Consider the following 18,814-nt stretch of genomic DNA (forward strand, 5'->3'; position numbering starts at 1 on the left):
TTTGAGACAGGGTTTCTCTGTGTAGCCTTGGCTGTCCTGGACTCACTTTGTGGACCAGGCTGGCCTCGAACTCATAGAGATCCACCTGCCTCTGCCTCCAGAGTGCTAGGATTAAACGCGTGGGCCACCACGCTCGGCACTTCTTTTATCTTTTTTAAAGATTGGGTTACATGTAGCCCAGGTTACCCCTCTGCCTTTACATCGCAAGTGCTAGAATTATTAGCCTGGGCCGTTCTACGCTTTCATGTGCCCTGTGCCATTTATGTGTTACTCCACAGCCACAGGCACTGAGTAGCAAGTGTCACGTGTCCTTCAGATGTACAGACTCCATCAGAGAAACCGGAAGGACGCGGCCACTGAGGCAAGCGCTGTGCTACATTCCTCCTCACAACCCCCTGTAACACTCTAGTTCTAGGCCCGCACCCGTGTCTTCCGACCAGGCACACGGTGGTGCAGTTACATAATTCAGGTAAACACTCATGCACAGCACAGAAAAATACATCTTCAAAAACAAACACAAGCTGGGCGTAGGTGCACGCCTTTAATCCCAGCACTTGAGAGGCAGGTGGATCACTGTGAATTCGAGGCCAGCCTGGTCTACAAAGCAAGTCCAGGACAGCCAGGGCTACACAGAGAAACCCTGTCTTGAAAAACCAAAAATAAATAAATATATAAATAAATACATAAAATAAAAAATAATAAAGAACACCACCGTCCCGTCTCAGAAACTCCATCATAGCTTCCTACAGAACCCTAACAGGATGATGTCCTGCTAGAGTTGCTAAGGATGGTGAAAACAGCAGCTCGGCTTGACCACACTCCTCAGGAAAGCTTGAAAGAAGAACATCCAGAAACAAAATCAACCCTTTTCTCATTTCAAAGAAATGCTCCAGGTTGGAGAGATGGCTCAGCAGTTAAGAACACTTCCTGCCCTTCCAGAGAACTGGGGTTGGATCCCAGAACCCAGCTCACAACTGCCTGTGACTCCAGATCTAGGAGGTCAGATGTCCTCTTTTGGCCTTGTGGGCACTGATACATGTGGCATAATCACACACACGCTACACATAAATAAAAATAAAAAACAGATGGGTTTATCCCAGCACTCAGGAGGCAGAGGTAGGTGGATCTCTGTCTAGCCTGGTCTACACAGTCAATATTGAACTGTTAAAAAGAAAATTATAGGGCCAGGTGTGATGGCGCACACCTTTAATCCCAGCACTTGGGAGGCAGAGGTAGGCGGATCACTGTGAGTTTGAGGCCAGCCCGGTCTACAAAGCGAGTCCAGGACAGCCAAGGCTACACAGAGAAACCCTGTCTCAAAAAACAAACAAAAAATATGAATAATTTACACAAAGTGGGTGCATCGTTCAAAGAAACCAAGATGTCTTTAATAGAAGACACCACTATTATAGCAAGAGGAAAATGTCAAACTTATATTTACCTGAAATTGCTTTTTGGAGAGTTTAGGAAGTTTGAGGGGATTCCATTTACCCAGTCGAGGCCCCTTTCCTCACACACGTCCAGGGAGCTGTGGGTCCCAGCAGAGGCCTGCAGAAACTACCTAAGACCCAGCGGGGTGGGGTGGGGTGGGTGTGCAGCAGCAAGCAAGGGTGTCACACGCCTGCCGAGTCACTGAGATGGGAACCCAGGGAACCCCCCTTTATTGAGTATCTGGCCAACCAGCCTTGGCTCAACTTCCTGTAGCCCCTACCAGGGAAAAAAGCAGCACGGATTCTGTAGAAAGGGCATCTCAGAAGCTTAGCAGGCAGCTGGGCTCTGGAGCTGAGGGCGGGGAACAGCATAAGTGGTGCTTTTTCCCAGGGGACCCAGGGAGCAGCAGGCTGGAGAGGAGGAGGCTCGTGTGAATGGGCCTGGGACACAGTGTATTCTGGTTCCCTGGGGCACCAGGGTGGGAGAGTTAGGGGAGGCACTGAGAAATAAGTTCCTTAGGAATTAATGGTGGAGCTGGTACTATAGACACAGGCTTGGGCACCCGGAGGACCACGAGAGGAATACTTATCTTATTCTACCAAAGAACCGTCCTCTAAAGTGCTTGGATGAGCTGTGACACAGTCATGTATCTTTATCAACCACATTAATAGGTGGTCACACGCATCCCAGGCAAGCCACGAATGCTGCCCCACGCATGTGTAGGTTGGACACCCTTGACAGAGCATTCAGATATGGGTCCTGGGCCAGCAGCACCTCTCCACCTGGAGCTTCAGGCGAGACTCTCGACCCCTGGCACTAACCCTCTTGTAGGCCCAACCATGGAGACTCAGGACACCTGGGCTGAGAGGCATCAGGATGTGCCTCTGCGCCTCTAGACTTTGGCCCTTCCCTCTTCCTCTTTATTGCTGCCTTCTATAAGTTGTTCCTATTACCCTGTGGGTGTATAATTTGTGTGAGGACACAAGTGTGCAGTGAGGAGCTGTGGGGTCAGCGGACAGGTTTGCAGAATCAGGTCTCTGCTTTGACTTTTCCGTGGGTTCTGGGGACTGAGCTCACACAGACTGTGCGCAGCGAATGCTTTACGCCAGGCCGCTTGCTAAGCTGCCTTTCTCTCCTCTCCTCCACATCCCTCTCCTTTTCTCTCCTTCCTTTTCTTCTAATACAGGATCGTATGTAGCACAGGCTGGCCTCCAGTTCCCTATGTAGGATAGCACAGGCTGACCCTCGACTTCTGGCCCTCCTGCCTGCACCTCCCTAAGGACACCACCACCCACCTATCCCCCTGATGTCTGTTTGAATGTTTTGTCAATTGTGTGTTAAGGTAATAGCGATTTAAGCAATTCTTCTTCTTCCTCTTCTTGTTTTTGTTTTGGTTTGGTTTGGTTTGGTTTTGGTTTTTTGAGACAGAGATTTTCAAGACAGTCATGGCTGTCTACTTTGTAATCCAGGCGGGCCTTGATGAACTCACAGCAATCCTCCTGCCTCTGCCACCCAAGTGCTGGAATTAAAGGTATGTACCACCACGCCTGGCTAGGTGATTCTTCTAACAGAAAAGTTTGCTTTATGAATTAGGGGGCTTTGAAAATGTTGCTCTTTCTAATTTGGGATATCTTTTTTTGGTTTTGTTTTGTTTTGTTGTTGTTGTTGTTTTTAGAGACAGGGTTTCTCTGTGTAGCCTTGGCTGTCCTAGACTCGCTTTGTAGACCAGGTTGGTCTCAAACTCTATTTGGGATATCTTTATCAATCTAAGTTGCCTTATCAAGCCAACATTTCTTCACAGATCACCTTATGGTGACGAAGTTCTGTGAGTTAGCTTCCAGAGGGTTTGCATCTCAAAGTTCCCCAAGCCAGCTGGCTTAACATGACAGACATTTGCTGTGTGACAGTGCCAGGGGCCTCAGTGAGGTGTGGCCTGGCTGAGCACCTCCAGGCCTGTTTCTGGCGGTTGCCAGCTGTGTGGGGTACCTTGGCTGATGTTGGATCTCTCCGAGGTGAGGCTCCTTGCCACAGTTCACCCTCCTAGCACGTGTTTGTGTGCATGCTTCCTGTCTCATTAGGACACAGTCGCTGAGTTTGGGACAGACTACTCCACCTTCAATAATCACCAGCAAAGGTGCTATTCAAGTAAGGCCACACCCACAGGCCCAGATCGAGGATTCAAGTGTGTCTTTAAGGACACAATTCAGAGCTCACATACACAAATAAGTCATTAACAGAAAGTACTCTGATGCTCTCAACAGTATATGCTAGACCCCAGAATGCTGTGTGCTATTTTCTAGGTGAAATATTGTTGGGGGGATGGTCTAACGTATTTTGATGCTAATTACTGCTTGCTGTCTCTGTGACCCACCTGGCCAGGGCAGAGGAGCTAGAGGTGTGGCTAAGGTTCCAGAGAGAAAGAGGAATTCTGGGAAGAAGAAGAAAGACTGCCATGAGGAAGAGGGAAAGACCAGAGGAGGAGAGGAAGGCCACCATGGGTTAGATGGAGGAGAAGCACATGGCCCTCGGTGTGGATGGAGAATCCGGCCCAGATGAAGAACATTAGCAAGCATTTGGGATTATGGATGGCAGGTAGCTTGATATAAGTTATTAGAAGCAGATGGCATGGGATTGAGGCAGGGATCCCATGCCTGTCCCACTATGGGAAGCAGTTTAGGGAATTAATGTCTGCCCTGCCCCAGGTTAACTAAGGCTATTTTAAAATATAACAAGTGTTGGCCGGGCGTGGTGGCGCACGCCTTTAATCCCAGCACTCGGGAGGCAGAGGCAGGCGGATCGCTGAGTTCAAGGCCAGCCTGGTCTACAAAGTGAGTCCAGGACAGCCAAGGCTACACAGAGAGACTCTGTCTCGAAAAACCAAAATAAATAAATAAACAACAAGTGTCAGTGTCTTAATTGATTGCCAGCCGGACATACCGATAATAGTAATAATAACGGTAATTTAAAAACAATAAAATATACTATGCTGAATATACTACGATAGAAGCAGCCAGGGGGCCATCGACAGGAGCCGACTTGTCTGTCTCAGGAGTCGTTGGCACAGTACACGGCATAAATGGTAGTGCACAGACACCTGTCTCAAATCCTGTCTCTCTTGCACTTGAAGTTTTACAAAGTGCCCTCGTGTTTTCCCACCACATACCCTGCTTAGAGATTTCTGACCCACCATTTGGTGCCAGGAATTACTTAAGGATAGTTTTCAAGCTCTCAGGTCTCTGGCTGCTGACCTGGGTCCTTGGGGTGGCCTAGCTGGTGCTCACTGACACAGCCAGCATAGGGTGCTGCAGCCCTAGCAATAACGAGGAGAACCTCCCTCCCTTCAGGCCACAGATGCTCAGGTTAGAGCTTTGTGCTACTTTGTTTGCTGGTACCAAGGCAGAACTGAGAGAGCTGAGAGGAGGAAGGATTTGTTTTGCTTAGCCTCACAGTGGCCAGCCCACTGTAGCTGGGAATACGTGGCGGGAACACGGCACATCAACAGAGGCCAGGAGGCAGAGAGGAGGAAATACAAGCAGAGACAGGGGTAAGAAAGAGCTCCAAGGACATTCCCTCAGTTTCCTTCAACCATGCCCAACCTCCAACCTTTGATCACCTGTCAATAATGACGTCAGATCATGAACCTCTTGACTAGCACGGAGCCCTCCCATCTCTAAAAAGCCACCACAGGCACCCAGAGGTGCACTGATCACATCCTAGGTGTCTCAGTGCCATCAGGTAGGCGAGGCGAATCACTACACGGTTTAGTCAGAAGCCTGCCTGCTTAGCATTCCAGTTTGCATCATGGTCCTTATGGGATGGAAAGCTATGCTCACAGAGTCAGGCTCTTCATAGAAAGTGCTGGGCATCACTCAGCCAGCGTAGGGTGCCGTGACTGCGCTACAGGCCACCATCGGCTCGTTAACAGCAGCAGTGAGCGCTGGCTTCTATTTTCCTTGAATTTCCACCAACCTGCACAGAGCCTCCTTTCACAGAAGAAAGAAAACCAGCTAAACACAAGGAACTTAGAGGTTAGGTAAACATTCCTATGCTAGCCAACGGGCAAACTTCCGGAAGGAGAGGACCTGGTTGGTTTAATTTGGGGAACAACACTGTGTAAACACAGCCGATGACGAGTGCAGGTGACAGCCTCTGCCTTAGTTTTGGGTGACTTTTCTTTTATGCTGGCAGCTTTCTAAAGCTAAACTTCCACTTTAATAGAAACTACTGTATTAATTTACACACACACATTCACACACACACACACACATTCACACACATTCACACACACACATTCACACACATTCACACACACACATTCTCACACACACACACACACATTCACACACACACATTCACACACACATTCACACACACACACACATTCACACACACACATTCACACACACATTCACACACACACACACACACACACACACACACACACACACACTAGTTTTCTCCATTGAAAGCAAAGATTAAATTCAGACTTAGTTAAAAAGTAGAAACCTAGACATGGAGACACATTTCTATAATCCTAATACTCGGGAGGCAGAGGCAGGGATAATGCCATAGTGTGAGGCTAGCCTGGGCTACATGGTGGATTCTAAGCCAGAACTACATATAGAGAAACTTTCAAAACAAAAATTAAAGGTATATTTGGAAAATACCTTGAAATGAAGGAAAAGATAAATGCACGTGTGAGCGCACGCGCACACACACACACACGCTTTCTGTGTGCTTCCTAGTGTCTTGCACATACTAGATAAGCTCTCTGACACCAAATTTTATCTCCAGCCCCTGAAATGATACTAACAGCCACAGCTTCATGATGGGAGTTCAATCAGTGGGCTATGATGAGCAAAACCCTAACTTAATACAGATAATTAACTGTATCTGAGGTGAACACGGGTGTGCAGTGACGTCTGCTCTGAGGTGAACACGGGTGTGCAGTGACGTCTGCTCTGAGGTGAACACGGGTGTGCAGTGACGTCTGCTCTGAGGTGAACACGGGTGTGCAGTGATGTCTGCTCTGAGGTGAACAGGGGTGTGCAGTGATGTCTGCTCTGAGGTGAACAGGGGTGTGCAGTGACGTCTGCTCTGAGGTGAACACGGTGTGCAGTGACGTCTGCTCTGAGGTGAACACGGGTGTGCAGTGATGTCTGCCTCCCATGCTGTTCCCCTCCTGCCTCACTTGGTCATGACCCCATGACGCTTTCTGTGTGGACTCCACTCCTCCCTAGTGCTCCTCACCTGACTCAAGGGAAAGAAATGTGGACTCGGGTGCAATTAAAAATAAAGCACAGAGCCTGGCGTGGTGGCGCAGGCCTTTAATCCCAGCACTCAGTAGGCAGAGGCAGGCGGATCACTGTGAGTTCGAGGCCAGCCAGGTTTACCAAGCGAGTCTAGGACAGCGAAGACTACATAGGGGAAGCCTGTCTCAAACAAACAAACAAACAAACAAAAACAACAAACAAACAAAAGAAAAAGAAGAAAGAAAGAAAATCAGCTGGTAAGTGGCTTTTCCTGGAGATATTTTTACTGTGATTCTTGGCAGAAGAAGCAGGCTACACAGAGGCACATGTAGACCACCTGTGGCCCTGACAAAGCCAGCCACTCCCTGCATAGTGCCTTCCGATTACAGGGACAGGCACTATAGCTCAGTGGCACAGAGGCAGTGCTAGTGGCCGGAGACAGTGGACCAGGCTGCTGTGTGCCTCGTGACACTCTGCCCAGGGTCCCACCCTCTCAAAGTCCAAACCTCCTAGATCCTTCTGCTGCCTCCTCACCCTCCAAGTTTAGGTGCCCAAACCACACTCCCAGACCAGAACCCCCTGTCCTCGCCCCCCCACCCCCACCCCTCCGCCATCTGCCTGTTCACCTGCTTCCCCTGACCCATCGAGTCAGCTCTCTCGCACAGTTGGCCAGATCATACTCCTTTAAAACTGCTGCCTGTTTTTCAATTGTTCATCCATTAAGGTCACAACTGAATTAACAGTCTACTCCTCACCGGACTGCAAACTCTTAGGGGAAGTTTCCAAGACACTTTTCCAACGAGTGGCGCCTTCCTGGCAGGACCCTGGCCCCACCTTGTGTCAGGAAGGAGGCAGAGGGTACATATCGGGACAATTTGACAGATCATCGGGCTTTTACATGGGAATCCACATACCAAGTCAAGGTCTCAAGTCTCACTTAGGGACCAGCAAGGCATGGGCCAACCATGCATGGTACTGGCTGTTTATTCTTACCTAGATTGGGGGGCGGGTGAACACCCAGCACACGCATTGGGAATGGCTGGATGTTGTAGGAGAAAGGGGATGAAAAAGACACAGCTCCATATCCAAGGCTTATGGTCATAAAGAGGCAATGTATTTATAAATAGCTACAGTGTAACACATAACAGACTGGAGGGAGGGATGAAAAGATGCTGAGGCCTGGGGTCTCTAGGAGAGAGATGCACTCATCCATTTAAAACTCATTATCATCTCAATGCAGAGAAAGGAATTCCAAACCTAGAGAGGTCCACAGCCTTGCCCCCAAAGACACTGAATGCAGGCGTGGCCCCAGCCTTCCTCCCGGCGGTCGGTGCAGCAGTGGGGAGGGGGAGAACCAAGGATAAACTGGCTCCCCGAACCTTGAGCTATTTGAATAACCCAAGGAGGAAAATGTAGGGTGAAGCCAGGGCCGACCCAGGAAGGGAACTCGGTAGAAAGGATCCCAGCAGCTCTGCACAGCTGGGGGCACCTGCTGGCCAGAGAATCCAGCCCAGCTCCTGACACCCCTAAGAGCCCCAAGATTCCAGCCCAGCCTGAAACACCCAGACGTTCTCAAGGTCTAGGCCGACCTTGACACCCCAAGAGTCCCAGCAGCTGACAGCACTCCAGGATTCTCAGTCTCTCCACCTGGGCCCCTAACACACAGATCTCAGCCTCCCAGCAGCTGAATACGCCAAGATTACTAGGATCCCAGCCCAGCCCTAACCATCCCGAGAGTCTCAATATCTCCACCTGGCCCCTGACACCGCGAGGTTTGCAGGATCTCAGCCCAGCCCGGACATGTCGACATTCTAGCCACCAGCTCTGGAAACCCTGACCCCAGCCCCCAACATTCCAGGACCCCAAGGCCTGCCCCCTCTGCACACACATACGCAAACCGGCGCGTCTTACCGTACGTCTCGGACATGGCGGTCTGCGCCATCGTGCCGCCACAGCTGCTCGGGGTCCGTCCTCCAGCGTCCGCAGAGAGAGGGGAACCGAGTGTGTGAGGGCCGGGTATGGGCCCACGGCGAGCCGGCCACCGGCTGCGGCCCAGAGGGACTCGACTCCGCGCCTGCGCACCGCCCGGCGAGGGAGGAGGAGGGGCGGGGCTGGGGAAAGGGAAGAGGGAAGGCCAGAGAAATGGTCAGAGGCTCCTACTAGGAGGAGGGAGTGGAGGCGAGGGAGGATGAAGGAGGAGGGCCGGGAAGGAAGGAGGGGCGGGGCTCAGCATGGGGCGCCTGCAGCGGGTAGATCCTCCCAGATGGCACAGCACTACAGACTTAGTCATCCTTAAGTGTGACGTGCCTTAAGGCGGACAGGAGGCCACCCACCCGAGGGCTTGCCTTGAGGGTTCACAAGCAGAAAGCCAAGTTCTCACGCCTGGCAGGTGTGTTTGGGCACGTGAACTCTCCTGCTCCCCGCTTTGGCAACTTGGGGAATTGTGTTGCCCAGCCGGCCCTTACTGCTAATTTCGAAAGGTGTGTTCGGTTTATGAAACAATACAACTCAGGACCCACTCCTACTTGCAGGAAAAGGTGGGGTTGGGAATTTGGCCTAGCTGAGCAAACCAAGGCCTAAGATCCTACCTGCTTTCTTCACGGTAGCAGCAGAGGCCTGGACTGTGGAAAAGGTCATTGGGTACCGCATCTGCCCCGATATTTCATTCTCGTGTTTTGGGACACAGAAAATTAAGATGTGGGAAGGGAACGGAGCCCTCATCCTGGAGGCTCGACACAGGGTCTCTCTGTGTAGCCCTGGCTGTCCTGGAGCCCCTTTGTAGACCATGCTGGCTTCGAACTCACAGCGATCCACCTGCCTCTGCCTCCCGAGTGCTGGGATTAAAGGCGTGCGCCACAACCACCCGGTGCTCGTTAAATCTTTTGCTGGCACAGCATGCAAAATTTGCTGTTGAGATTGTCTGGCACTGTGTCCCTATTGGGAGGCATAAGCAGGAGAATTGTTTTGTGTTGAAGGCCTACCTGGGCTTCACACCAAAGAGGGGAAACAAAGATAAAAGAGACAACTGAAAAAATAATTTTAAAATAACAAAAACGACTGTTTACATAATTCTTTTAATATAGATATTTTATATAAGAATGGTAAAATAGCAGTGACCTGTGTTTAAGGCCTGAGAGTGTGTGACCTTTGAACTTAGCTTCCTTTCTTTCCCAGCTATAAATCTGTATTATTCTCAGCAGCTGGCAAACACGATTACACTGAAAACACACGTGTCAGCTGGGCATGGTAGTACAAGCCTTTAACTCCAGAGCATGGGAGGCAGAGTCAAGCAGATCTCTGAGTCTGAGGTCAGTCTGGTGTACATAGGTGAATTCTAGGCAAGCCAAGGCTGTGTTGTGAGACCCTGTCTCATAAGCAAATAAATAAGCACAAAATATGTCTTAGTCTTTTGTGATTTAATATATTAAAGAGCCTTTTGGCCTTTGTGGCCTATGTTTTTTATCTTGGCCTCTAATTCTATCCACTGTATCTCAGAAACAGTGCTATAATCTCATTTTTAAAAGGAAATAGAAAGGAAGGCATAAAATTGCCAAGTGTGGGGGCATTTATAATCCTATTCCTAAGGCGTGAACAGCCAGACTTAGCTAAGTAGTGAGCATAAAGCCAGCATGAGCTATGTGAGACCCTATGTTGCTTGGTGTTTTTGTCAACCTGACACAAGCCAGTACCTGAGAAGAAGTCATCACACTTAAGAAAATTCTTTCATAAGACTGGCCAATAGGCAAGCTGCTGGGGCATTTTGTTAATCCGTGGCCCATGGCCCAGGGCCCGTGGCCCTGCCACCACTGGGAAGGTGGGCCTGAGTTGGACGAGAAGGCAGGCTGAGCTGGCTGTGAGTAGCAAGCTGTAAGCAGCACCCGCCATGGCCTCTGCTTCAGTCGCTCCCACGGTCCACCTTAACTTTCTTTGATGGCCAACCTTGATATGAAAGCATAATCTGAAATAAACCTTTTCCCTCTTCCGTGTTTTTGGTCATGGTGTTTTATCACAGCAATAGAAAACCCCAACTAAGACAGATCCTGCCTCAGAAAGGAAAAAAGAAAAAAAAAAGAAAAGAAAGAAAGAAAGAAAGAAAGCTGAGGAGATGACTTATTTGGTAAAATACTTGCCACACAAAACATGAGTCCCAAGTTGATGTTCTCAGTGCCAGTGTGAAAAGGTGGGTGCTGTAGTCTGCACCTGTAACCTCAACACTGGGAAGGAAGTGACGGGGACCCACGCGGCTGCTGCTCGGCTGTTCTTGCTGGATCAGCAACCTCCAGATTTAGAGAGAAACTGTCTCAGAAAGGAAGGTAGTGATTGAGAGACCCAGTTCCAACATCCAGCCTCTGCACGCACGTGTACCTGTACATACACACATGCAAACTGTGAGTGCGTGTACACACACACACACACACACACACACACACACACACACACACACACGGCTGGCAAGATGGCCCAGTGAGTAAAGGTACTTGCCACCAAGCCTGGTGACCTGGAACCCATGTGATAGAAGGTTCATCCTTTGACCCCCCCCCCCAACACTAACTCATGCACACACAAAATAAATAGTAAGCACACATGTGTGCGTGCACACACACAGTAAATAAATGTAAAAAAAATTAAAAAATAAAATAAAAGCCAGAATCATATATATGCTATTGTTAAGACGCTCAAAGTTATCTCTCTCTTTTCATTTTTAGTTGTTGGGGCATGTAACTAAGGCTGTCTCAGTGACTAAGCCTCTGGAACTATAAGCCATCCCCAGTCAATGTTTCTTTTATAAACGTTGTCATGATCATGGTGTGTCTTCACAGCAATGGAAACCCTAACTAAGACAGCATGTTCTTTTCTTTTTCTTTCTCTCTCTCTCTGTTCTCTTTTTTTCTCCCATGATTAAATCTTTATTAAAACTTCAAGAAAGCTGGAGGGATGGCTCAGCTATTAAGAACACTGGCTGCTCTTACAGAGGACACAAATTCAATTCCCAGCATCCACCGACAGCGAACAACATTCTGCAACTCCAGTCCCTGGGACTCTAATTTCCTCTTCTGGTCTCCATGGGCACAGTATACGCATGGTTCATGAACACATGTGCAGTCGAATACCTATACATGTAAGAGAAAATTAAACGAGCCTTTTAAAAGGATTTATTATTTTAAAATCTGATGTGTATGTGTGAGAGTATGCGATCCCCTGGAATTAGAGTTACAGAAGGCTGTGCGCCCCCTCGGTGGGCACGGAGGGCCAGACCAGGTGCTGCAGGGGCAGCGAGTGCTCATGAGCACTAAGTCATCTCTCCAGCCCTCTTTTCTCTTTCTTTCCTTTCTAATTTTTCCAGACAGGGCTTCTCTCTGTAGCCTCGGCTATCCTGGACTCGCTTTGTAGACCAGGCTGGCCTCGAACTCACAGAGATCCTCCTGCCTCTGCCTCCCTAGTGCTGGCATTAGAGGTGTGTGCCACCTCACCCTGCTGGTTTGTTTGTTTGTTTGTTTTTTATGTTTTTTATTTTTTTGGTTTGTTTGTCTTTAACATAGGGTCTATCTACCTAGCCCTGGCTGCCCCCAAGCACTCACTATGTAGACCATGTTGGCCTTGAGCTCAGATATTAACCTGCCTTTGCCTCTCCAGTGCTGGGATGAGCCGCCATGCCCGGCTAAAGCTGGGACTCCTGATTACACACAGAGAGGAATTTCAGAACAAGCCAGTATGAAGCAAAGTTGGAATGTATTTAAAAGGGGGATGGGGGGAGGCTAAGCCAGGCACGGTGGCACACACCTGTGATACCAGCACTCGGGAGGCAGAGGCAAGCGGATCGCTGTGAGTTCGAGGCCAGCCTGGACTACAAAGCGAGTCTAGGACAGCCAAGGCTACACAGAGAAACCCTGTCTCGAAAAACCAAAACAAACAAATAAACAAACAAAAACACCAAGCAAACAAACAAAGCAAAACCACCTTCCCCTGATGAGAGGTCTCCAGAAAGGACTCAGACAGATGCAGGCAGCTGCATAGAGTTGTCTCTTGCTCCTTTTTGCTGGTACTGACAGCAAATGAGTATGAGACCTCACTGCTGAAATACTCTGGAAGTTGTAATTTCCAATAATAATAATAGATAATCATCATCATCATCATCATCATCATCATTATTAGGATCAGACAAACTCCTTTTTGAAAAAGAAACTCTATTTTGTGTTAAACCTAGCCAAGGGCTGAACTCAGATTCCAGAAAAACCACAAACTAGTCTAAACAGAAAAATATTCCCCAGCAACACAATCAGCTCACCTTGGGAAAGTCCAAATATACTCTCTGCTGGTCAGCAGGTGGTCTGGCACATGGCAACAACCAATTAGGAGAAGCCAGGCCAAAGTTCCTAACATCCCATGACTGCTTCAACCAATCCTGTCTATAGGCCAACTTGCCCCTACACCTATTACCCAACCACGAAACGCCAAGGCTTGTAACTCCCTGCTTGCAGCTTTTCTGCCCAAATGCCACCCAATCATATACTGTAAAACCCATTTCTTTGTCTAAGACCTATAAAAACCCCTCTCATTTGAGACTCAAGGCCGCTTCCCTGTATCTGCTGTGCCAGTGCATGGGAGGGGTGGCCCAGGTTCGAACCTGCAATAAAGACTTCCTTGCCGTTGCATTTGGGCCCGGCTCTTGGGTGGTCTGTTCGGGGAGTCTCTCAAAATTTTGGGCATAATATTATGGTATATTGGCGAATATGGTGCATTGGCCAGGAAACTGCGTGACCCCCCAAGACCTCCAACCCAATGGGAGTCTAAGACAGCGGTAAGTGTTGTGTTTGTGTTTGTTGTTTGTTGCCCTCAGTCTTACTTTCACTTTGTGGTCTCGATCAAGTCGGCTGAGCGGACGCGCCACAAGGCCGAGATCACAGGAAGTCTGGAAGACGTTCCGGATTCCATGGGTGCGCACAGAGTGTCCCTTTTGTGAAGACCCTAAGGGGGTTCATGTGTAGGGACATGGCAGGTCGCTCCCGCAGCCGGTGTGGGGCCCGGTGCTCCATTTTTGGGTTTGCTTCCAATTGGGTCTTGGGTGTGCAGTTTCTGTTACACTTTCTTTGTCTGGTGTGTGTGTCTTTTTGTTGCTCTCTATCTGACTGAGACTTGGACAGACGATGGGACAGACTACTTCCACCCCTCTAGATTTAATGACAAACTATGACAACCTCCTTTTCCCTCATGACAGACCCTTTTAAGAAGCTTTGTTTATTTGTTTAAATACTGTTTTATGTTTTATATTTTGGTGGGGGGGCGGGTGGCAGGAAGGGCCAAACTTCATCTGCTGGCTGTTAGTTCTAACACATTTCAGAGATTCTCAAGAAAAGAAGAAGCAAAATCGGATAAATTAGCTCTGTCCTTGGAGCTAGGCTGGGATTCTCCTGCCTGGATCAAACTGGCAGCAAGCTCAGGGCGGCCTGAACTCCCAATGATGTGCTCTGCACTCCAGCAAGCCCAGAAGCCTCAAGGTGGTGAGTGCAGGGTCGCTACCCCCAAGAGGGGGGAATAGGGGGCTGAGCAGTGGGAGCTAATGTGGTGGGTCTTTCCGGGGACTGGGTGGTAAGCAGTGACCAGAGGAAACCACTGGTAATGTTCCTTGCAGTCCTAGCCACTCCTTGGACTCCCTGGCTGTGGGCTCTGCATACCTTCACTATTGGGTCTGCACATTTCAGCAGGGGCTTGTGTGCAGGAACATCCTGGGCAAGACGCCAAACTCAGATAGCTCTACTTTCTCTACTATTTTCCACAGGTTCTGCCTTTGGCATTTAACATTTAGGTGTAAGATGCTTTTTAAATTATGCTATAAGATTAATGAGAACTGTAATGTGCTAACCAGGCAGGCAGCAAGATGCTCCTCCCTTGAAATGACAGCTAGGGAAAAAAAAATTAAAGAATAGTTTTTGTCTATTTTACTATGTGTTTGTTTCTTAATGGCTTTAAAGGTATAAATTTATTGTGTTCTGTATATCTTGGTTATAAATTATTGGTTATTGGATATGGTTGAAAATCTTTAACATTTGTAAGTTAACTTAAGTTTGTAACTTAAGGCTGGAGACAGTCTAAACAGCAAATGAAATGAGCCAACTTAGGAAACAGTACTAGACTTATAAAAGATAAAATTTAAAACAATGTTTCTTTAAAAAAGGTATTGTACCTGCACCTCCAGCATATATCTGTGAACTCTCATCTAAGGATTTGTAACTTGCTTACTGGTTGTGATGTTTAAAATTTAAGTTCAAACTCTTGTTTAAAATATATGAGTGCATGTGTGTTTGTAGCACAGATATGTGATTCAATCCTAGTTCAAATTATTCTTTATTTGGTGGTAAAATTTTTTAAAAGATTTGTTTATTTTATTTATTGCATATGAGTGCTTTATCTGCAGAAGAGGGTGTTTGATCACATTATAGATGTTTGTGAGCCACCATGTAGTTGCTGGGATTGAACTCAGGTCCTCTGGAAGAGCAGGCGGTGCTCTTAACCACTGAGCCATCTCTCCAGCCCCTTGGTGGTAAAATTTTAAAGTTATGAAAATTGATTCAGATTGGCAGATTTGCAGATTTAAAAAATGAGTGATTCTAAAGATGCCTTTAAGTTGAAATATATTAACTTTAGAGATATTCAATTGTTTACACTGTGAAAAACATGGTTTTGACTTCTAAAAATTGTTATGCTCTATGACTTTACTCTTTTTTTTTCTTTTCTTTTCTTTTCTTTCTTTTTTTTTTATGGTTTTTCAAGACAGGGTTTCTCTGTGTAGCTTTGACTGTCCTGGACTCACTTTGTAGACCAGGCTGGCCTTGAACTCACAGCGATCCACCTGCCTCTGCCTCCCGAGTGTATGACTTCACTCTTAAACAAATGTAAAAAGACTCATTTGTATTAATTATGTTACAGTCAATACAGGGTACTAGTGACTTGAAGGAAACTTCTATAAATTATGAGTTAAATATGTTAGTAACATGGACAGATTTTCTTTTAAGAAAACTGTTGGGACTGGAGAGATGGCTCAGTGGTTAAGAGCACTGACTGCTCTTCCGGAGGTCCTGAGTTCAATTCCCAGCAACCACATGGTGGCTCACAACCATCTATAATGTGATCTGATGCATACTGTATACATAATAAATAAATCTTAAAAAAAAAAAAAAAGAAAACTGTTGCGTTCTATAATGACAATGCCATATGGGGCTCAGAAAAGCTTCCAGCCCCTATAGTTAGAGATTTTGATGCTGAGGTAAAGGAGCTCCAATTTAATGATTGTCATCTTATTTTTAACTGTTAAAAATAACAGAGAAGTGCAGATTATCGGTTGCCTCATGAATGATTGTATTTTTAAAGTATCTCTGACTGTGCTTATGGCCATGAATGATTGCCAGGATGGGATTTATTTGGGCCTCATGTTTGTTTCAAAATTAAACAGAGGTAAATAACTAAAGTATTACTAATAACTGGGAGATACAAATTGATGGTCAGTTTTCAGTTAAGGGAGGTTATATTTTGATTACAGCATACTATGTATCAACTCTTTTAAGGTGTTCTATGTAATTCTTAAAAATGGTATGTGACTTCTCAAGGTCTTATTGTGCATCCTGGTATTATAGATGGGGATTGTAAGGAGGAAATCAAAAGCACAGCTCGTGGAAAGCAGGAGATGCAAATTAACGCAGGGGATAGAATTGTTCAGCTGTTACTGTTTCTTTACATTAAGGGCAAAGCCGCTCCAGTAGAGAGAACAGGTGCATTTGGGAGTACTGGAAAATGTGTGTTCTGGCAAACAATGGTATGTACTCACTTATAAGTGGATATTAGCCCAACATAGATGTCCTCTGAGAGACTCCTCCTAGTGGGGGATTGGGACAGATACTAGGAATCATTGTCGCACTCTGGACAAAGAGCTGTAAATTGTATGGAAGAATTGAGAGATGGAAGAGAAGCATGTGGCCGGCGTGGATGGAGATTTGGCGTAGATGAAGAACATTAGCAACTATTTGGGCTTATGGATGGGAGGTAGCTTGATAGAAATTATTAGAAGCAGAATACATGGGATTGGGGCAGGGATCCCATACCTGCCCCACTATGGGAAGTAGTTTAGGGGATTAATATCTTCCCTGCCCCAGGGTAACTAAGGCTATTTTAAAATATAACAAGTGTCTGTGTGTTGATTGATTGCTAGCTGGTTAGAAAATACTGCCATAATAATAATTATAGGCATAATAATAAACATTCTTAAGCCATACTGGTACTTTAACTGCAACAGGTAAGTAAAATTAAGAGCTGCTATCACAAACTGTTTAGGGTAATCACAACTTGTGACTTTATTAGATGCTAGTTCAGTTTCCTAAATTAATCAGGTAATGTAAACAATCCAGATATGCTAAACATAGACAGATTATCTTAGAGGCAAACATGTGTCTACAGATTATAAATCATGACAACCAGTCTTATGTTTGTAGGATGTAGTTTACAACAGACAGCTAAAGACCGACAGACAAGCATTCAGCTCATATATGCTGACCCTCAAGCTTGTCAGAGATCTGATGAATATGGCATTAAATATATTTAAACTAATTAGGACAGAGATGCCCACATCCTAGCAGTAACTTCCTAAGGTCTCTGAGAAGATTTTTGGCATGGCAGATGACTACAACTTTATAGACCATGGGGGTCACTGTGGTCCTTGTAGCCTCAAGCTGAGCAGGTGCATCTGAACACACTTGCAAATCACTCAGGCAGCAAAAATGAGACATTGTATATCACCCAGGGAAAATATCCCCAGGAACTAATGGGCCAGAGAAATCATGTGACTAGAGCTAATTCTAAAGGGGTGTGAGAGCTTTATGACACTTACCACTCAGCTCTGCCAGCACCCACAATCTGAGTGCCATAGTTCTGGCTATGTGTTGCATGTTGGCTCTTGTTCCTTAACAATTAGATTTTATTATGAATGTATTAAACAAGAGTATCTTCTTTACAAGCCAACTACTCTAAGCCAGAGGGAAAGGAGGTTAAAGAGAATGAAAATAAACCTTCTGGGTATCAGTTCCACAGGATGAATCCCTAGGCGTCCCCAGGTCTGCGTGTAGATCCTCTCCCAGATAGAAGCAATCCGCGCCCTCATGGTCCAATCCTGCAGCCTTCTCTCTCCTTCCAGTCAGTATGCAACCCCTGACCTCTCTGGTTCCTTCCTCCTATTGATGGTCGATTAGCAATACAATAGCCCAGCTGGAGTCCTAGTCCTTTTCCTTAGTTCCTGACCCAGAATGGCTCTTCTCAGTTTATCACAATGTTTATCTCGGTGAGGTATCCACAGTGTCTCAAAGGGGCAAAGCCCACCAAGATTGCTTTCACCTGGGGCCAAGTCACAGTCCTTCCACATTCTACATCTTCTGAGCTATGTACTGTAACTTCTGTGCTATGTACTGTATCTTCTGTGCTATGTACTGTATCTTCTGTGCTATGTACTGTATCTTCTGTGCTATGTACTGTATCTTCTGTGCTATGTACTGTATCTTCTGTGCTATGTACTGTATCTTCTGCGCTATGTACTGTATCTTCTGCACTATGTACTGTATCTTCTGTGCTATGTACTGTATCTTCTGTGCTATGTACTGTATTGTCTGCACTATGTACTGTATTGTCTGCACTATGTACTGTATCTTCTATGCTACGTACTGTATCTTCTGCGCTATGTACTGTATCTTCTGCACTATGTACTGTATCTTCTGTGCTATGTACTGTATCTTCTATGCTACGTACTGTATCTTCTGCGCTATGTACTGTATCTTCTGCACTATGTACTGTATCTTCTGTGCTATGTACTGTATTGTCTGCACTATGTACTGTATCTTCTGCGCTATGTACTGTATCTTCTGCGCTATGTACTGTATCTTCTGCACTATGTACTGTATCTTCTGTGCTATGTACTGTATCTTCTGTGCTATGTACTGTATCTTCTGCACTATGAACTGTATCTTCTATGCTACGTACCGTATCTTCTGCACTATGTACTGTATCTTCTGCACTATGTACTGTATCTTCTGTGCTATGTACTGTATCTTCTGCACTATGTACTTTATCTTCTGTGCTATGTACTGTATTGTCTG

General features: G+C 46.6%; 1 protein-coding gene across 1 annotated transcript in view; it reads right to left on the reverse strand.

Annotated features, from left to right (window-relative positions):
* RAB4A (RAB4A, member RAS oncogene family) overlaps window positions 1–8,830 on the reverse strand; it is a 31,785-nt gene extending 22,955 nt beyond the window's left edge. Inside the window, exon 1 of the mRNA XM_084755973.1 lies at window positions 8,595–8,830. Coding sequence (XP_084612099.1) covers window positions 8,595–8,625 — 31 coding nt within the window. The 5' untranslated portion in view covers window positions 8,626–8,830. The remainder of the gene's footprint in view (window positions 1–8,594) is intronic.
* Window positions 8,831–18,814: the final 9,984 nt, after the last annotated feature.

The sequence above is a fragment of the Acomys minous genome, assembly GCF_964271855.1.
Source record: "Acomys minous genome assembly, chromosome: 14".
NCBI lineage: Eukaryota > Metazoa > Chordata > Mammalia > Rodentia > Muridae > Acomys > Acomys minous.